The sequence below is a fragment of the Raphanus sativus genome, chromosome 6 (genome assembly GCF_000801105.2).
Source record: "Raphanus sativus cultivar WK10039 chromosome 6, ASM80110v3, whole genome shotgun sequence".
NCBI lineage: Eukaryota > Viridiplantae > Streptophyta > Magnoliopsida > Brassicales > Brassicaceae > Raphanus > Raphanus sativus.
This window is the reverse complement of record NC_079516.1, coordinates 36,416,271-36,437,479: the sequence shown is the minus strand read 5'-3', so window position 1 is coordinate 36,437,479 and position 21,209 is coordinate 36,416,271. Positions and strand designations below refer to the sequence as shown.

The following is a 21,209-nucleotide window of genomic DNA, read 5'->3' as shown; positions in this document are numbered from 1 at the left end:
AATTGTTTTAGAACAAAAAAATATCTGCTTATATTAAACCAAATGAAAATTATATCTTTGAGATAACTATACATAGATAAATGAGCTATTTTTAAAATTGACTTAAAACTCAAAGTTAAACACAAAATTAACCTATAATTACAAAATTAACCTATATTTTTTTTTGGAAATTTCATTTTCCTTATTCACTTCCAAAAGTTCTGATTATTCACGAAAATGCCACTAAATTCTTTTTAATGTTTTTTTATTCTCTCAACCTCATCATCTTTGAGTATTTATAAGATTGTCGTTGCCATCAATGCATCAACCACCATGAACAACCAATTTGAAATTCTTAATGCACCTAAAATCGAATGACACTCTTTATTTCTCATTTCTTATGAACTAAAAACAATATCTCTTCTATTTTTTCTCTATATTCATCCAAAAAAATCCAAGATTTCATTCAAATTTTTCTATAGTTAATAGAACCATGCATTCAAATTTACGATTCTTGGTGGATCACTTTAAGTTTCTGGGTGCTTGGAGAAGATTTATGTGTGTTAAAGAATTTATCTCACTGGTTAAAATTATGAAATCAATTTTTCTTTCCAGATATGTTCGTCAGACTTCTTCTAACAGTAGAAGATTTTACACGGAAGTCTTTTGGTCAATGCAGAGATCATTTTTGTAATTGACTTTTAAATGTATTTTCAAGAGATGAATTATCTGGAAGTCGTCCAATTTTCTTTATAAACAAAAAATCTCAAAAATGATCACTAGACGACTTCCCTGTAAATCGTCTAGATACTAACAGAACCCCTAGACTATTTAACTAACTAAAAACTTCATAAAATCAAATTAAACTTAAAAAGTGTTTACCATATACAGAAATAAACGCATATAGATAAAAAATTAATTTTTCAAAAACACATTTAAGCTTTACAAAATCTAACCCTAAAAATACATACAATATTACAACATATGTTTGTCACTACTTTCACTCATCTATGTTGAAAACAATTTAATTTTATTATATCTTAATTTATATCACCTAAAATTGTTTGTAATTACATGATTTTAATTTTTTACTTCTCAAAATATTTTTTACAAAATTTATAAGTTATATTTAAGATCAACTATACCAAACGACTTCTGTGGCTGTTATCTTGACGACTTACAGTATCTCATAAGACTTTCTGGGGTTATATTCGTAAAAATGATTTTTGTTTTTTATTTGGTCACAAGGGACTGACTGTAATTTACAAAAGCTTTTATGTTAGTTTTGCATTTGATTCAAGTTTGGGTATAGTTTTGAATTTAAAATCAAGTTTTAAGTCATATTTGGCAAATTTTCCTAGATAAATATTGATTATTTTACAACTGAATATAATTCGGGTTCATAGTTTATTCACTTATTTGCTTGTAACAAAAGAAAAAAAACATCAAATGCAAAAAAAAAAAAACTTCTCTTGAGATACTTATACTAGATGTCATATAGGCAACTGCTGTATAAATGACATCAAAGTTGTAGGAAGTGACTGCAATGCAAATTATTGGATCTTATTTAAGAGCCAACACTATTCCACTGTAAGTTACTGTTTTGGATCTGAGATTTACATAGATGAGTACATACTCTACAAGAAAAGAAAAAGAAAGAAACCTAACCTACGTTATTTACACACACACTCCGCCATTATTGGAGTGAAGAGAGCTCGATTTCATATATACTTATATAGTAGTGTCTATCAATAATTGTATCATCTATATAATCAGGCTTGGTGTTGTTAAAAAAACATTGACATGGTCTTTAAGCAAAGTAGGTTTGTACTTTATACATTAGTACTTTTATTAAGAATTGAGGGTCACCAAACATTTTTTTATGAGAACTGACTTTCTAAGGGGGCACCAAATTTGGTAGCGGTAGTATTTTTATCTTGTCGATGGATTCCATTGCATACAGTAGACGGAACGAACCAAACCACGTATGCATTATATATTACAATAATATCAAACATCCTCTTTTTATCATTTTTTTCTTTGGTCGATATTTTCATCTATTGATTTACTTGTAACACAAATAATTTCAATGTGGAAATACATATTTAATTGGATCGAGTATTGTAGTTATACAAACTACACTAACTCATATATTTTGATACTTAGACATTGACTTTTTAATCTTAACAACAATATTTTAATAAAGCTTCTTCTAGTTCTTGTCGGAGCACCTGTTTGAACATGAATCCACACAGTCTATAACTTTGTCTACATCTGCTCATTCCACAATCAACAAGAAACCATCAATAAAAAATATTCAATCAAGATCTGTAATAGCAGATATTATGTGTTTTACATCTACGTATATAAATAACGCTTTTAAAAGAAAAAACTTACTGGGATTTTGGAGATAAGAAAGAGCAAGACAATGATGAGTAGCACAACCAAGTTTACAGAAATAATCAGTATGATCGATTTCGTTTGCCAAAATCATTTGTGACGTAGGAGAAGGAGTATTTGATGTTGGAGGAGGAAGACAAGTCATAAAACAAGTGAATGGACACATCAAACCAGTTGGAAACTTCTTCTCAATGGCACAACTCACAATACAACCTGGAAAACAACTTTTAAAAGGATAAGTTTGAGCTTCTGTCTGAACCACAAAGTTCACCATTATCATCACTATCATCAGTGTAATGAACATTATGGTCACTCTTTTGCTTCCCATTTTCTTTTTCTTTCTTTTTCTTTTGATTTGAAGAGATGATTTAAAGTTAGAGATCACTTTCTTGTTAACCGTGGATTTTGTTATCTTGTTAGTGTTTGTTTATATAGGGATTGTGGAACCTTTTGTATAAGTTGTTAACAAAAAAATAAAGAAAGATCTTCTGTAATAGTTAACATGTCTACAGTCAACAATGTAACGATTAAAAGGTGTATAATTATGGAATGACTAATTAATACAAAATATTTTTATTGATTTTATGTGTTTTCCGGTTGGTGATCATATTTTTTGTTTAAGAGGTAAAAGTTTGCATTAACATAAATATGTGAAAGCTGTTTTCAGATGTATATATTTAAATACATGAATCTACTTCTTTTTCTTTTTTCTCATGAATATGTGTCATAGACATACATACAATTTTTAAATGATTGAAATGTAACTATATTCTTATAAATTACAATTATTTAACCAATAGTGTTTAAGATAAAAAAATATTTATAAAATCAATATTTTTTAATTAATATTAACACTATAATATGTATAATGTGCATTGAAAGTCTAAAATGACATTTTTGTATAACAAAAAAAACTCTTCCTGAAACATAGGGAATAGTATACTTTGGCCGACAACACTGATACATACGAGGCCGATGAACTTATGATGTATGAGGTAGTATTTTTAAAGGAGAAGAATGTTCTACCTGAAAAATACGAAACAAATTCCGGAGGAGAAAACATATGTTATCTTGATAATGGAGCAAACAACCATATGATTGGAGACCGAAGATATTTTTCAAGAATCAATAATATCATCAACGGGAAAGTAAGGTTTGGGGATGATTCGAGAATAGATATTAAAAACAAAGGAATAATATCTTTCATGGATATGAATGGAGAAACGAGGAAGATAACATATGTTTATTTCATTCTGGACTTAAGAAGCAATATTATAAGCTTAGGTCAAGCTACTCAGACTGGTTGTGAGATAAGACTAAGAGGAGAAGAGTTAACGATGCATGATCAACATGGAAAGTTACTTGTAAAAGCAAAGCGATCAAAGAACAGATTGTCCAAAGTGGACATGAGATAAGGAGCAATGCACGTCTGTATTTGTCCTCAACAACGGAGTCAAAACGCTGGCATGCTCATTTAGGTCATATAAACTTTGAGTCTTCGAAGGGAATGATACATGAGGAACTTGTACTTGGCGTCCCAATTATAAACGTCGAAAAGGAAGTGTGTGGCTCCTGCTTACTTGGCAATCAAGTAAGACATTCATTCCCTAAAGCTACCACATATCGAGCAAGTGAGATACTAGAGCTACTTCATGGAGACTTATGTGAACCCATAACAGCGAGAAAACCTGCTGGCTATAGGTATTTTGTGGTTATAGATGACAACACCAGGTACATGTGGACAATGTTTCTAAAAAAGAAAAGTGAAGCATTAAGTAACTTTAAAAAGCTCAAGGAGGTGGTAGAGAAGGAAATGGGAAAGAAGATAGGAACCTTCAGAACCGACAGAGGAGGAGAGTTTGTATCTGAGGAGTTCAATACTTTCCACGATGGATTTGGCATCAAGGGGCATCTAACAGCACCATACACACCGCAGCAGAACGGAGTTGTGGAGCGTACGTAGAAACAGAACCATGATGGAGATGGCGAGAAGCATTCTAAAGCACATGCATATGCCGAACTATCATTGGGGAGAAGCCATACAACACTCAACATACCTTCTTAATTGTGTAGCCACTCGATTAATAAAGAAGAAGACACCATACGAAGGGTTCCAAAGTAAGAAACCAAAGATTGAACATTTGCGAGTATTTGGCTGCATAGCATACGCAAGAGTGGAAGTAAAGCTCTAAAAGAAACTTGACGATCGAGCACGCATACTAGTACACCTAGGAATGGAGCTGGGCTCAAAATATTATTGTTTTCTTGATCCACAAACTCGCAAAATAGTGGTCAGTAGAGATGTTTTCTTTGATGAGACAAGAGGGTGGAATTTGAGTACAAATAATAGAGAAGACCAGAGAATCATGGGATCGATGATCACATCAATAAAGAATAACATCTGCGCCTGCAACAAAGCACCAATGAAGGATCTATGACACAACCACTTGAAAACAATGGTGTCGATGATAATCAAGAAGAGACGATAAAAAAAAACACAAATAATAAGAAGGTCAGAGAGACATCATACAAGACCAAAATATCTCAACGACTACATATTACTTGCTGAAGAACTCAGTGAAGAAATGCTTCTGTTTTTAGACAATGAGCCACAAAACTTTGATGAAGCCAAGGACTCAAGAGAATGGAGACGAGCGTGTGAAGAGATACACTCCATCGAGAAGAAGAATATGTGGGTCTTAGTTGATTTGTCATACGGAGCTAAGCCAATTGGTCTAAAGTGAGTTTTCAAGATCTAATGTAACTTAGACGGAAGCATTAACAAGTATAAATCAAGGTTAGTTGCTAAAGGATACGTGCAACATCATGGAATTGATTTTGATAAAGTCTTCGCCCCAGTAGCACGCCTTGAGACAGTAAGGCTTCTTGCTAATCTAGCAGAAACAAATGGGTGGGAAGTACAGCATCTGGATGTTAAAACAGCTTTCTTGCATGGAGAGCTAAAAGAATCTGTCTACGTTATGCAACCTGAGGGCTACGAGAAGAAATGAGAAGAAAAAAAAGTGTATAAACTTAATAAGGCGCTATATGGATTGAGACAAGCACCACGAGCCTAGAATAATAAACTCAACCAGATTCTTTGTGAACTTCAGTTCAAAAAGTGCTCCAAGGAACCTTCAGTCTATCATAAGACAGTAAACGGCGAGCTGCTAGTAGTTGCAGTCTACGTAGATGACCTGTTCGTGACCGGTACCAGTGTTGAGATTATCAAAGAATTCAAGAAGAACATGGAAACCAAGTTCGATATGAGCGATCTAGGTAAGCTTACTTACTATCTTGGTATATAATTTTGTCAACATGAGAACGGAATCACGCTGGTACAGAGAAGCTATGCATCGAAAATAGTAGAAGAAGATGGAATGGATAAGTGTAATCCTGTCCAAACTCCGATGGAACTCGGCTTAAAGTTGTCCAAAGCAGAACACGAAAGAGAGATCAATGCAACGAGGTTCAGAAGAAACGTAAAGTGTCTACGTTACCTTCTTACTACAAGACCTGATCTGTCTTTCAGTGTGGGAGTTCTATCACGCTATATGCAGAGTCTGAGAGAGTCACATGGTGCTGCGATGAAGCAAATTTTAAGATACTTGCGTGGAAGTCTTTCTTATGGTCTAACGTTCGAGCGATCGACAATGAAGGTACCAAGACTTATAGGTTATAGCGACAACAGTTTTGTGTCTGATCCAGATGATGGAGAAACACGACAGGCCATATCTTCTACCTTGGAGAAAGTCCGATCACGTGGTGTTCACAAAAACAGGAGACAGTCGCATTGTCTTCCTGTGAGGCTGAATACATGGCATGAACAGAGGCTACAATGCAAGTTATTTGGTTACAAGATATACTATACGAGATCACTGGTCAACCATGTGAAAGAGTGACCATTCGAATTGATAACCAATCCGAAATTGCATTGACGAGAAACCCGGTCTTCCATGGTAGGAGTAAACATCTACACAAGAGATATCATTTTATATGAGAGTGTGTAGAAAATGGACAGGTACGATCGTACGAGTCAAGCATGTACCTAGAGAGAAACAAAAGGCCGGCATCTTAACAAAGGCATTAGGGAGGATAAAATTCAAGGAGATGAGATACTTCATTGGCATGAAAGACTTGGCAATAGAGAGCTTCAAGTTTAAAACGGAGAATGATGGATTAAGCTTGAAGTAACTTGGGGTACAAGTTACATAATTCTAATGTGTCGTGGCTATCAAAAAGGATTACGAAATATCTTACTGTGTCATTTCTAATGAGTTAGGAAGTTTAGAATTATATATAAGGAGATGTCATTGTTATGACATAATTTAAGAATTTATGAGTTTAAGATACATGAGGTTTTGAGATAATTTCCTCAAGAAATTAATAAGAAGTGTTCTTATTTTGTGAGTTCATACATTCATGATACAAACGAGGCCTTTTTTTTGGCATCAAAGAAGAGCTTTATTAAGTAACTAAAGGTTCACATAAGCTAGCTTCATGAGCCAGCCATGGAGGAGCCTTATCTCCCAAATAACAAAAGTTTGGAGCTCGTTATCGTCCTGCCTTGGAGAGACAGTCCACACGGCCATTATTTAAACGACTAATAAAGTTAACCGAGATAGAAGAGAACTCCGAGCATAAGAAATTGATCTCATCAAGTTCAGGGCCAAGAGCAGGCCACTCATGCGGCTTGTTGATGAGTCGTACAAGTTGCTGGCAATCTGATTCAAAAATCACTTCGCAAGCACCTATCTTCCTCGTCTCTTTCAGTGCCCAGCTTAAAGATTCAGCTTCAGCATGGAGTGGCGAAGCTACCTTGTCATAGTTCTTAACGCCAAGTAACCTCACTCGTCGGTCTTCGAAGAGGATAAAGCCGAGCCCTGTTCCTTCGTTTTTTCTTCTTCCAAGAGGCGTCTACCTGGCATATCCATTTGCAGTCAGTATCGCGATGCTCGAGGGCTTGTCTTGTGTCTTCCGCCAGTGTGCCTTCTTCTGCATTGTTCTCGACAATCTGTGCTATGTGCCACGCTTCCGCTTCGCTACTAGCTAGGTGGAGCGTGTCAAGTGGCGATACATCCTTTGCGTTATACAAACGAGACTTGATGTCTATATATGTACTATTGTCATACAAAAGAGACTTGATTTCTGTACATGTACTATTGTCTATGAAATAAATGCTTTCACTGATTGTCATGGATTCTACTGCATTTAAATTCAGTCGATTATAGAGTAACAACCCGATAATAACACAACAAACATAGTTCCTGAAATATACATATATCCATCTAGCTAATTTTATTATAGAACAATATCAAGATATATTTTGTTACCACTTTTCATAAAACCTCGTAAAATGAATCTTTATAATATTATTTGAAAATTCAGTTTCCTATGTATTTCATTCACGTTGATTCTTTTAGTGATTAATTACATTGATAGCTTTAATAAATAAAATTTATTATTAAACTATTATTATTAATATTTTTAGTTAAGTTTTGATATTTATTTCCAAATCATCTTTTTATCAAAAAGAAATATCTTTAATAAATATATAACACTTTTAAAACAAGTAATTTAATATCTGTAATATTATTTGAAAAATCACTTTTCTACGTGTCGCATTTACGTTGATTCTTATAATTGTTAATTACAGTGATAATCTTAACGAATAAAGACTATTATTGAAATATCATTATTAATATCTTAATTAACTTTTTGATATTTTGTTTCCAAATAAATTTTTTATCAAAAAGGAAATATCTTTAATAAAGATATATAACATTTTTAAAACATGTAATTTAATAAAAACGAATTATCTTTTATGTAACTCAAAAAGGGAATTTATTATAAAATATATTTGTATAAATCAAAAAGTAAATTAATATAATATACATTATCTTTAATATGATTTTAATATATATATATATATTTAAAGCTATAGTTTAATAAATAATTTATAAATATTTCAAAAAGGAAATATATTGAATTTATATATATATAACGGTTTCTTTTATATTTATAACATGTTTTGAATTCCCATTAAAATCTCAAATTCACAAAAAAATATAAATCATTTTTCTAAATCATGGTTGTTAAATCAGTTTTCTTATGAAATTATAATTTCCAATATCTCATTAATAAATAAATACATCAAATTAGTTAGAAATATCTTTTAAGATATTTAAACATTTTTTTCTTATTTAGAAATTTGGTCACGTTAGTTAGGAACATTTTATAGTTTTAAAAGTTCTTATTTGTAATTTTTTACTTTACGTAAACATCATAATTACTAGTATTTAATTTAATTTTTAATCACTTTTAATTTCTAAATAAATAAAGTTTTTTTATAATTAAAATTTTTCAGCTTAACAATATACAGATGTTCATATCTTTATATAAATAAATAACTAAATCTATGATGTTTGTTCCATCAATATAAATATTTCAACGTATAAGAATCTATTTATTCACGAAAATTATGTTTTTTGTCTGTAAAAACACACACCCATTATTTTTGGTATAGAAATTCATTTATCTTTGAACACATGAAAGATCAAAGTGAATATCATAAAGTAAACTATATAATGAAAGAAATTTTCAAATAACTTAGTTAATTAAATTGTAATGACCCTAACAAATGCGGTTGTTACATAAATATTTTATAAATTGTATAAATGATTTGTGATAATTAAACAAAAAAAAAATTACAATTGAAATAACCATACAAACAATAAAAAATTAACTGTGCCAGATAAAGTCAAACTAATATTTTAGAATTAAATATCATAACAAAATTAAATAGTCTGCAAAATAAATTATATTCAAACATCACAATTCAATAATTCATAAATAACATGCTTAACTAAAATAATATAAAATATAAAACTAAACTTGAAAAATATAAAAAATAAAATAAACAAAAACAAATTAATAAATACTACAATTTAAGTTTTAAGGGGGGGTGTATTCAGCTAAGAGTTTTAAGTGATTTGTATTAAAATGACAAATCCACTGTTATTCAAACGTGAATTTTAAAAAACACTTTAAAATCCAGTGTTATTGAACTTGACATTTTATAAAACACTCTGAAATCTACTGTTATTAAACAAAATTTAAGATGAAGATTTTAGAGTACTTTAAGTGTTTCTAAAGTGTTTGAGGGGAGTTCCTTAGTTATAAAAATAAAAATCCAAATTCCACTATTTTAGATGGGATTTAAGAATGTTTTAACAAAATCACACCAAATTCTCTTATTCTCCTGCAATCATCTCAAAACTCGTTAAAAATCAAATCAATTCAAATTTCAGATTCAATACACATGTGAAGTAAATGCGGACGAGTCACCTAGTAACAATTAATGTGCATGCATTCCATATTATGAAATACAAATTTTAAAATGCAACTTGTAACTTGTGCTAAAAATAAATAAATATATCTAATCGAATATTGAGATGTAAAATCATCAAACCTTATTAAAATTTAGTATATTGACATTATAACTTTTTTGGTTAAATTTCTTCCCAAAAAATAAAATATATGTTATAGACCAGGGTTCAAGGCCGTTTTGAGCATAGTGAGAAAATAAAACATGTATGGTTCATTTGATTCCTAAATTGATTAATGTATATATATCTATATAATTAACTTCTAATTCGTTCAGCCTCCGTAAATTTTAGGACTACCAAATGTATGAGACCACTACAAATAGATAACTATAGATAATTTTGCAGCTAAATATATTTTGTGTTAACAATTTTATTCACTTATTTGTTTGTAACAAAATAAAAAAACACCAAACCAAGAAATAATTATTCAATTGATTTTTTTAAAGGAAAATTTGTTTGACTTTAATATAGCATAAATAAAAATGAATAACTCGTCATCATTAAAAATGATAATAATTGATTTCGCTTCACTTCTCCTAAGAGCACTTGTCTGAACATGAATCCACACAGTTCGCAACGTTCTTCACATCTATCCTCAACACAACAACAGAACAACCCATAAATACAAAAAAAGTTTCTTGATATACTTATACTACTGTGGCTAAAAATAGATATTCTTAAAAAAAGAGTCAAATTCCTACAATGATAAAAAAGAGTAGTAAAAGTGATACAAATTATTGGATCTTATATTAGCATTAATATACTTTTCACAAATGAAAAACGCTTTATCTATTTCTATAATCTAAGAATCCCTTAAAATTGAAACTCACATTAATCAAAGTAATCTACAGCCGCAGTCATGTGAAATTTGTATCTAGCAAAGCGAATATGCATGCAATTATCACTAAACATATAACCATGCGAGATTTACCAGTAGAAATGGTTCTTAAAATTAACACATACACACACATGATTTGATTTTACTTTTCGAACCGAGATGAAGAAAAAAAAATTACTCGGATTTTGGAAAGAAGAAAGAGGCACACAATGATGAGTAGCACAACCGAGTTTGCAGAAGTATTCAGTATTATCGATTTTTTTTGTTAGAACAGTATCAGAAGAAAAAGAAGGAGAAGGAGAAGGAGAAGGAGAAGGAGATGGCAAAGTAGGAACAAGACATGTCATGAGACATGTGAATGGACACAAACCAGATTTTGGAAATGTAGTATGAGATTTACACACCACAAGACAATCTGAGTAACAAACACTAAAATGACTAGGTTGAGCATTTGTCTTATCCAGAAGGCTTGCCATTATCATCACTATAACCATCAACATTGCCATCGTTTTGCTTTCCATTTGTTTTTATTGCAAGGTTGATCAAGTTATTTTTATTGCGAAAATTGTTTGTGTTAGTGTTGTTTATTTATAATAAATTGAGGTGTTAGTTGTCATAGTGAACGACGAATCATGGTAGACTATCGTATGGTGGTGATACGATACTTAATGGATAATTATTTTCTTCTGTGTATTTCTGATCCGGAGGTTATAGTTCTGTTTTTGTTAATATGTTGAGTGTATACTAATAGATAATTATATTTTCAGTGTATTTTGGATTCAGAGATTTTACGCAATCTGAGATTATATTTTCAGTGTATTTTGGATTCAAACAAAGGACAAGAAGTGTGGTCGTCCGGATTCAACGTCTTGTTCTCTGTATCTTGATAATTAGAAACATCGAATTTATATACTTTATATTAAAGTTTAAAATAATAAAAATATATTGAAATTTAGATATATTTTAAGGCTAATTGGCGTAATAGCCATATTTTGGTGATAAATTAGAAAAGTAGACATGATTTTGACATAATTTAGTTTCTGTCTTTTTGGTTCTCTTTCACCTGGTTATATCCCTCTAGGCAACAAGTTACCGGTTTCAACACATAAAGCAAACAACATGGTGAATTTCTATCCCATAATAATAATGACATAATTCAGGAAGTACGTCACAAAACTTTATTCAAAATCAAAAGAAAAAAATGTAGAAAAAGGAGTAGATAACAATTGTAAGTGTAAAAAACAGCGTTAAATAAACGGAGAAACCAAAATTGTAGTTCCATACTATGTATATTAGATAGAATAGTATAAATACAAATGTAGTTCCAATTATAAGAGCAGCTACATAATATAGCGACAATTGAATAGCAAAATGAATTGAGGCATGTTAATGCAGTAGTCTTCGTTAATTACATGAAAATATAAACCCTAATCTAATATTAACCCTAATATTCTATAAACTAAATCCGAATTTTCAAATTCGAGTAAGATGTATTACCATTCTACATGAGACATGGAATATAAAATGCGAAAATGTAGTTAAAATCCATATATCATCTTAACATATTTGTCAAATATTGTTATGTCTATGGTTTTATGGAAGGTGGTAATGCTTGCCCTAATGTTAACCCCAATCGTACATAAACTAAATCCTATCAACTAATCACTAAACCCTACACGGAAATATAAACCCTAATCTAAGATTAACCCCAATCTTCATAAACTAAACCCTAGCCACTAATATCTAAACCCTATAGGGAATTATAAACCCTTATCTAAATTCTTAGTTTTGATCAATATGCATAAACTAAGATTCATATAAATGATACAACAATAAAACATAACTTATGCTTAGGCACTGTAAACCATATTTCTATTCTATTTTCTGCGAATATAATAGAATATAATACAACAAATAGTAAATATCATATATTCTATTTCACATGAATGGTCTTTCCATTTTACGTACACACGATCGATTAGTTATATACATATTGCATCATTACATATAAATGAGAATATATTTAACAGATGGTTCAAATCTAGTTTCGAACAATCTAATTGGCAACCTAAATCTTCCATTTGTAACCTGAGAAACAAAACCAAAAGATAAAGGTGTTAGGATCCATATAACAAAGTAAATATAAAATAAATTATATAGTATAACAATCATTTGGAATGGAAACCATGTAAGATGTAACAATATGCATAACTCAAGATTTTAAACCACACATGGAATATATGAAACCCTATCAACTAATCACGAAGTCCTGCACGAAAATATGACACTTAATCCAATGTCAACCTCAATCTTGCAATGACGAACTCAATATTCCAGAAAATAACTTCTCTCTAATCATCACTAAACCCTACACGGAAATATAAACCCTAATACAAGTATAAAAATACGTAAATATTAAATACAAGTATGAATTCAGAAGTTAAATGAGGTGATATTAAACGTTCGAATCTATTTCATTCCAAGTCAAATGGAATATATATTTCTATATTTTATTCTATTCCAAGTCAAATGGAATATACCTAAATAAAAATAAAATTTAAGAAAGACTACGAACAACCAGAAAACCACAACCGAGTATAAATCAGATCTGATATTCACCATCGACGATGTTGTAGATTTAACATTTATGATACCCTAGTTCCGAGTATAACCAAAATAGAAAAGAAAATAACAGCAGTGAAGACAATCGGGCGGAAAATATGAGAACTTACCGTAGTTGAACAGATCCAACAAGAATCGAGTGTGGGAAGTGGAATAAACACGACATATTGATAGGCGTCGCTGCAATTTTCTCGCCGGCGAGGAGCGTCTGATTTCCGAAGCAAAGAGAAACAAAAGGAAGATGTGAAAGAAAATAAGCCACAATCTAACTTTTACAGATAATATTAAAGATTTTAATTATTTTTTGGTTGCAGGTTTCACCGGTTGACAGAAGGGGCAAAACAGTATTAATATAGAAAAATAACGCCGTATATAGGACTGTTAGGAAAACTGGCTAGTCTGTGAATTATACATTTTTGTGTGGTTATACAGCCTAATTTCCCTATATTTTATATGTATATTTTTTACTATAAAGATACAACACTTTGACCGTATTCAACACACCTTTTTCATTTTTGCGGGCATCACCGGCGGTTCCGACCGCCGGTTTCTTTTCTGTTTTTTAATTTTCCTTTCACAACAAACCAATGAATTGTTTGATTCTACTATCCACGATGGGATTCATCTTCAATCGATGCTTTTATTCACCCATTCAAAGACATTATTCTTTTCGTTTACCCCAATCACCGCCTCTTGTGTTGGTAATTGACATGGGTTTGATTTTCCTTTGTTCATTTCTGGAATCATGGGACAGAGTTTCGAAGCGATCTCGTCGAAGGGAAGATTTGATTTTCTCCATTACGGAGCGTCTTCTTCCGGCAAATCAAGTTGGATATGTCAGTGTATTTCCGGCCAATCTCCGTGGTTTCGTCGGCGCTTTACCCGAGCACTTGTTGCACGATGTTTATTTTCCTTTTCTAGTTATTCTTGGAGAGACGCATTCATTTCTTAAGGCACCTTAGCCTGGAGACTATGACATTGTTTCCATCGTGCATCACTCACCGTCAAAATCCAATTTTAGAGTACAGAGAAGAACTTGTGTGCATGAGAAAACTAAGTTTTTTTTTTGTAAAAAAAAAAAGTTAAACCCGGACCACTAATGGAACCAAGTCTAATTCCCGAGTGGAAAGTGTAACCCACGGATAGATCCTCTTCCGGGTATTCAAATGAATCCTAAACAATGGACTCATATCCGTGTGGCCACTTAAATGTGTTTGCAGCTGCGGGGATTCAAACCCGAAAGTATTGGAAATCTCCGGTTTCTCATCTAGTTTTGGAGTATTAGGTTCGGCATTGTCTCGTTATTAGTCTGTTTTACTGCTCGGGATGTGTTGTTGTTTGCCACGGCCTTGTTGTTGTCCTTAGTTTTTTCTGGTGTTGTGTTATTGTTTTTCATTTTCTGCTACTTGTCATCTCTTGTAATTTCTGTCAAAAACAAAAATTGATATAATATTTAACATTTTACCAAAAAAAAAAAAATTATTGGAAATCTCACCCTCAACCCGAAATCCGCCCTACTACTAGCCCACCTATAAGTGGTTGAGGAAACTAAGTTTGCAGAGAGAAATCAACGCTTTTTACAAATGGTCTTGTCAATGGTTTCGATTGACATCCATCAGAGAATATTTGTACGTATGGGTGGATGGGATAAACAGAAGACTAAATCATCAGTCTACCGAAGTTACAAAAGGTGTAGTATGGAGTCTATTTTAATACAAAGGGCACGGTGGTACCGTGTTAATTTTTCAAAGCATGCTCTGGATACAATGGGTTTTTACTGTATGATATGGAAAAGTAAAATGCTAAAGTGGCATGCCTATTATATCAGAGAAAGACAGAATTCCGGAGAAGGAAAATAACAGATCACATATTCTGTTAGCGTGTAAGGCTTACTACAAAAGAAAGCAACATCAATCTTCACTTCTACAAATAATTTGTTTTCAGCATATGTCGCATATTTCTGCGTATATAATAAATTGTATCTTATTGCTTTGTATACGATTATGTAACTATGTTTGTACTCCGGTATATCAATAAAATCGAATTATACGTTAAAAAAAAAGATACAACACTTTTTGTTCAATGGTCCATTACAATGTTGAATCGGCCCAGGGCCGGCCCAGAGGGGAAGCCACCCAAGCCATCGATTAGGGCATCCAATTTAAAGGGGCATATCTATTTATATAAAGTTGGGTTTCCTTCCCTCATGTGATGCCACCTAGGATTACAGGCTGGAAACTCGCTCTCTCTGTGGTCGACACGTGACATCTTTAATGAAACTCATCGTTTCATTAAGTATCATATATTTCGTGTACTGGGCTTTTTATTTCTGTTGTGTGTTTGGGCTGCTAAAACTGATGTAAAGAAACCCTAAACTTCTCGCGATCTCTCCTTCATCGTGAGGTGACTTCTCATCTTCGTCTGTATCATCTCAACATCGAAACGTTCCCGATTCCTCATGTTTAATTTCTATCAAATCAATCAATCACGATGTAGCTTTTAATGCTTGCTTTGATTCGGAGTTGGTGTATCTGCGAGTATAAATAGATCAACATTCTTCCTCTTACAATCATCTTCCAAGCCGTGTATCTACACCTATAAAAAAAGGTAAGACACTGTTCCTTGAGAATCATCCAAGCTCATTACTTTTGCTATTTTTCTCGAAGTATTTTTGGGACTTTGCTCTTCTGTTTTTATTTATTGGAGTTCTACTGGTGATTAACCTGTTTTTTCTTTATGTGAAAAAGATCCCACTCAGTTCTGTGCATATAGACGATTTCTTGATTTCCAAATTATTATCTATTTTTTTTGCTCCTCGCTTTTCTGCCGATGGATGGATCTACTACTACTTAAGTTGTTTGTGTTCAAACTGTAGGCGAAGCCCCCAAAAAGTTGGGTTGGAGAGAAGCCACTTCTATCTGTTTCAAATTTTCCAGGTACTTTGTGTTTGCTAATCAATTAGGAATCCAATCAATTAAGAGTGCAAACAATTAAAGAGTCTGTAATAGAGTTAATTACTTATCCTTGGGCTTCATCATCACTAGAAGCTAATTACTTAGATGAAGAAACTCAAGTCTTTTGATTTTATGTGAGACATGCTTAATACTGACAATGTAATCGAAATTGCTCGAAATTGCTAAAGTTCTCATTTTGATGTAGAATATGTAGAGAACAGTCTATTAGCTCAAAATTGGAGCTTTATGTAAAGTTCTCATCTTAAAGTATGGTTTTAAACCTTTGCACCGGTTGCAAAGGTCACCACCATTCGTACACTTCTCAAAATCATTGCTGTTAAGAAATGGGAAGTACATCATCTGTAAACCCCTTCTTACTGATAACTTCCTGACAATAATGAATCTCTATCAATAACATTTTTTTCTCTTTGTTTCTCTTTTTTTCAGCCATATGTTTTGCTACAAGAAGGATAATTCTCGGAGAGACCTAAGCCGTGAAAAACACTGACTTCGATAAAGTTTGGAAATGTGGCAGATTTGCCACCATTTACAACCCTGTGGGGATACCATAAGGTTTCCATTGCCTTGGTCATGGTTGCAGAATCCTTCGGTTGGTAACAGAGCTAACGGGTTTACTTCCACCCTGAAGAGACTTACATGCCTTCATCTGTGCTATGTTTTTTTTAAAACAGAGCTTCTTGATCTTCGTTTCTGTAGAAGAACCTCACATTTTATTCCTATCAACATCTCTTAGGAATAAAGGTTTGCTAATTAAGATATTCATATCAGAATCATCTTTTTAGCTTATTGACTGAAAAGTATTTTCCAATAAAAGTTTCTTTCTAATTCTACCACTGCTAAATAGAAACGGTTCAGTTGTGCCAAAATAACCTTTCATATTTTGGAAGCAAAAAAAACTTTCAAAGACAGAAAAGAAACAACGTTTTGTATAGCATATTATGTTTTTGGTACTAAGGAAAGTTTTTTTCAAACAGTTGTACAATAAACAAAAATCAAAATCAAAAACAGCAAAAAAAATCTCACACAAAAATAAATATTAGCTTTATGGGTTTTGCGTAGTTGAAGAGAAAATATATGTGAAAGAGCATACCAATCGAAAAATATATAGGTTAGTAACTTTTACTTTAAGATCAACTTATATTTTAAAATTCTGTGAAGAAACATTCAATCTATTAGAAATATGATAATGACTTTGATGTTATATTTTGAGATTTCTTTTATTGCATAGAAACAATAAGAGATATACTCTAGGATAGCTCTAAAAGATTTTTTTCACAAATATAGTATTTGAGAATTAAAATGTCCAAAATGTTTTATTAAAGATTAATATACACTTATATCCACATGGTTAACTAATGCAAGTTTCAAAAAACATTTTCAAATTTCAAAAAGAAAAATTAGTAATAAAAAATTGAAAAAGTTCGGAATTTTTTTCATAAAAAGTTGAATTTGAAAACATAAATTTGAAGTTATAAAAATATATTTTATTTATTTATTTGTATATATCAAAGATATAAGATTTTTTATTTATTTGTATATATGTAAGATGTAAGAGTTCTTTTGTCTCTAAAATAATTTTTTTTGGTCATTTTTCAATATTTTTGTGACAAAAATTTAAAAATGTCTATTTAGGAGAATTGACCAAACCAAAATATAGACAGTACCGGGTCTGAGCACATACGTGTGATGCATTCGAATGGGTCCATATTTTTGTGAGACCCACAGTATAAAAAAGAACTTTTATAAAATAAATATTTTCGCATATTTAATTTGAAATAAAATTACAAAATATATAAAACTAAAAAACTTCATATAAGTAAGCTAATTAAACTATATAACATACACATGTTTTAGAAATTATTTTTGTTAGTTATTTGCTTTTTATAAAATGCATAATTATTGTAATAAATAAATTTTTGCATAACTTATTTAATATATTTTGCTGATATTGAAATTATTATTTGTAATTGTGTATAGGGCCTGGAAAACTTAGGACCGGTACTGAATATATGAGATGATTTTTAAGACCTATTGTTATGATCGTTATAGCGTATACCACTGTCACATCACTACATTTTTTGACTAATCCATTGTCACATTACGGTTGAGGTTCACTGATTTAATAAACGTCAAAAGGCCAAATTATAAAATTTAAGACTGGTAAAAACATTTAAAATATTGTAGGTAAATACTTGACTGTCGATTAAAAGCTATCAGCTGATCTTAAAATAACAAAAAGTTAAACTATTTGCAGTTTAACAGTTTCTTCTATTGAAATCCAAATAAACAAAACAAAAGAATAATTAGATCATAACTTATAAGATTTAGTTACCTATTTATTCAGTTTACTCACCATCTTATTAGTATTCTATAATATTAATAAAAAAAAAAAATTAGAAAATTCAAAATTTTGTTGTGCCCTAATCACTTCAAAAATAAATTTTATTTCTCTAATGTTTTAGATTTTAAATAAACAGTTCAAGTGTATGAACAAAAAAAAAAGCAGTCTAACTGTATTTATAACAATTTGTCCTGCGGATTTTGGTTGGCTTTAGAGAACATGACCCTAACCCTTTTCATGTGAGTTTTCACTAATTTTCTAGATAGGTTATTGGTGCGTTTGGTGTTCTTTAAATCCAATACATCATTTTTAACAACCATCTCGCAGGATAAATTGTCACAAATTGATCTGAAACAAAGATTTAAGATAATTTTGGTTCATGGTTTTACATTTTCAATATATACAAAATATAAAATAATCAATGATTTGATTATAAAACTTAACCACAACAATAAAAACTCGAATCTACTAACTATATATAAAAAAATTGAGCAAACACTAAAGAAAATATATACCATTTAAAATCATGAAAATCATGTCATGCTAATAAAACCTTATAATCTCTAATAAGACCAATAAAAAATTAATTAGATATAGGCAAAGATGATATAACAAAATGTATTCTCATAAAAAAAATCTTAACAAAAAAATATAATAATTAAAATAGTATAATGTCATAAAATATATTGAACACTAATTTTTTTTTAAAAACAAGTTACAAAAATAAGCAAACATAAAATGAATATAATATCCCGCCCGTAGGGCGGGTTTAGCCTAGTTTTCTATAAATTTTTGTTACTATATAGATAAAAATAATTTTATAAGATTTTTTAATTGAAACTATACTTATTGGACATTTTTACTTATGATATTTTGAAGGCACAATTCAAATACTGAAAAATTCTTTAAAATGATATTCATTCGAACATAAATAGTGGTATTTTACTTATGGAATTAATATTCTACAAGAATCAATGTCACAATAGATTAGAAAACCTACTATAATATTTTTTTGTTAAAGAATGAATGTTATATGACAATATAAATTATTTAGTACTTATGATATTTTGAAGGCATTTTTACTTATGATATTTTGAAGGCATAATTCAAATACTGAAAATTTCTTTAAAATGATATTCATTCGAACATAATTAGTGGTATTTTATTTATGGAATTATTATTCTACAAGAATCAATGTCAAAATAGATTAGATCGCCTACTATAATATTTGTTTTTTAAAGAATGATTGTTATATGAAAAATATAAATTATTTAGTGTGCATTTTAGAATATAAGAATATCGATCATCACATATAAAAAAAATTAAAAGGTAAAAATAGTTATTAGTAGTATAACATGTTATTTAAGAGATTACCTAAATTGATTTTGTTATCGATCAAAACTGTTATAAGAATTGACTATATTTATTTAATGAATGCTTTTACATGAAAAAATGCAAAAAAGTATATTTTAATGTTTTATATTTACTGTTTTAGTTCAAAATTTTAAATTACTTTTATATTAGTTTTTTTATAATTTCAATACAAAATATTAAAAGACATAGTTTTAAAATTGGATTAGGGCATTGTTAAACGTTAGACCGGCACTGAATCGGCCCTAACCAAAATCCGACTAATTTAATTTGAGGTGAGCAGGAATCGCTATTAGGAGATGCAGGTAACATACTTACAAGATATATACATGATTTACAGTGTTTAGTCTTACGAAATGAATAGTCTCTTGGGAGATGCACGGGTTCCATTTCGTCAATTGGTGACACAGATAAAGTAATCATAAGCTTTTTTCTCTTAATGCAAATAATTAACGATAATAATTATTCCCGGGCAAGCTATGTAGTAATTCGTTATCTATATTGCAAGTTTGCAACACAATTAGATGGAAACGTGAAACACATTGGACAATCTACAAAACTATTATTAAACATCCTTTTCTTTATTATTTTAGACTCTCTTTTTCGTATCAACGTTTTTTCTTTATTATCAACGTTTTCTTTTTGTCGATTTACTTGCTTGTAACACAAGATATATCAAATCAAGAAACAGCTATCATTTGGATTCGCACATTTAATCGATAAAACGGCCACAGATTCACATGTTTTTATTTAAACATTGATTTTCATGGAAGTTTAAAACAATAACAAACTAATTTATGTTTTAGTTCTTGTGGGAGCACATATCTGAGCATGAATTCACACATACTGAAACCTTCTCTGCGTGATCTGTCCATACCAAAAGAAAAAACTCATAAAAAAATTAAGATTCCAAACATTTAGGACAACATCTAATTAATATCCTTAGACGATCCACATGATTAAACTGTACATGAAACTATATACACGAGAACTGAAAACTTACCTTTATCATGGATCGAGGAGGATGAAGCACAACGATCGGTAGCACATCCGAGTTTACAAAAAAAATCAGTCTGGTCAATTTCATTTAGATTGGTCTCAGACGGTGTAGGAATTATACACTCCTTGGTACACGTGAACGGACATAACAGTTTCTTAAATCCGTCACTAGATACAGCACACAACACAATACAGCCTTTATAACAATCTGTAAAAGATATACCCTCTGCCTCAATCAAAATGTTCCCCATCACCAACATCATCACCACCAACATCGCCATTCTTTTGCTTTCCAT

At 30.9% G+C, this 21,209-nt stretch overlaps 3 protein-coding genes and 1 long non-coding RNA gene across 5 annotated transcripts; 1 reads left to right on the top strand and 3 right to left on the bottom strand.

Moving 5' to 3' along the window:
• Positions 1-2,088: 2,088 nt before the first annotated feature.
• LOC108811036 (thionin-like protein 2) lies at positions 2,089-5,204 on the bottom strand. 2 transcript variants are annotated; one of them, XM_056988591.1, is made up of 4 exons: positions 5,196-5,204; positions 2,600-2,625; positions 2,377-2,480; positions 2,089-2,253 (listed from the first exon to the last, which is right to left on the bottom strand). In XM_056988591.1, exons 1-4 carry the CDS (start codon positions 5,202-5,204, stop codon positions 2,192-2,194), a joined length of 201 nt encoding a protein of 66 aa, XP_056844571.1. In that variant the 3' UTR covers positions 2,089-2,191. The 2 variants fall into 2 exon arrangements, with proteins under 2 accessions (XP_056844571.1, XP_018438602.1); XM_018583100.2 differs by lacking the exon at positions 5,196-5,204 and having other exon boundaries at positions 2,377-2,747.
• A 5,029-nt stretch (positions 5,205-10,233) lies between these two features.
• On the bottom strand, positions 10,234-11,126 carry LOC108808346 (thionin-like protein 2). Its single transcript, XM_018580507.2, has 2 exons — positions 10,784-11,126; positions 10,234-10,356 (listed from the first exon to the last, which is right to left on the bottom strand). Exons 1-2 carry the CDS (start codon positions 11,124-11,126, stop codon positions 10,304-10,306), a joined length of 396 nt encoding a protein of 131 aa, XP_018436009.2. The 3' UTR covers positions 10,234-10,303.
• Positions 11,127-15,571: 4,445 nt separating this feature from the next.
• On the top strand, positions 15,572-17,027 carry LOC108810134 (uncharacterized). The gene is made up of 3 exons (XR_001942972.2): positions 15,572-15,834; positions 16,103-16,163; positions 16,629-17,027. It is a non-coding gene; the product is annotated as an uncharacterized LOC108810134 (long non-coding RNA).
• A 3,689-nt stretch (positions 17,028-20,716) lies between these two features.
• Positions 20,717-21,209, bottom strand: LOC108811240 (thionin-like protein 1). The gene is made up of 2 exons (XM_018583281.1): positions 20,918-21,209; positions 20,717-20,781 (listed from the first exon to the last, which is right to left on the bottom strand). The coding sequence occupies exons 1-2, from the start codon at positions 21,207-21,209 to the stop codon at positions 20,717-20,719; spliced, it is 357 nt and encodes a 118-aa protein (XP_018438783.1).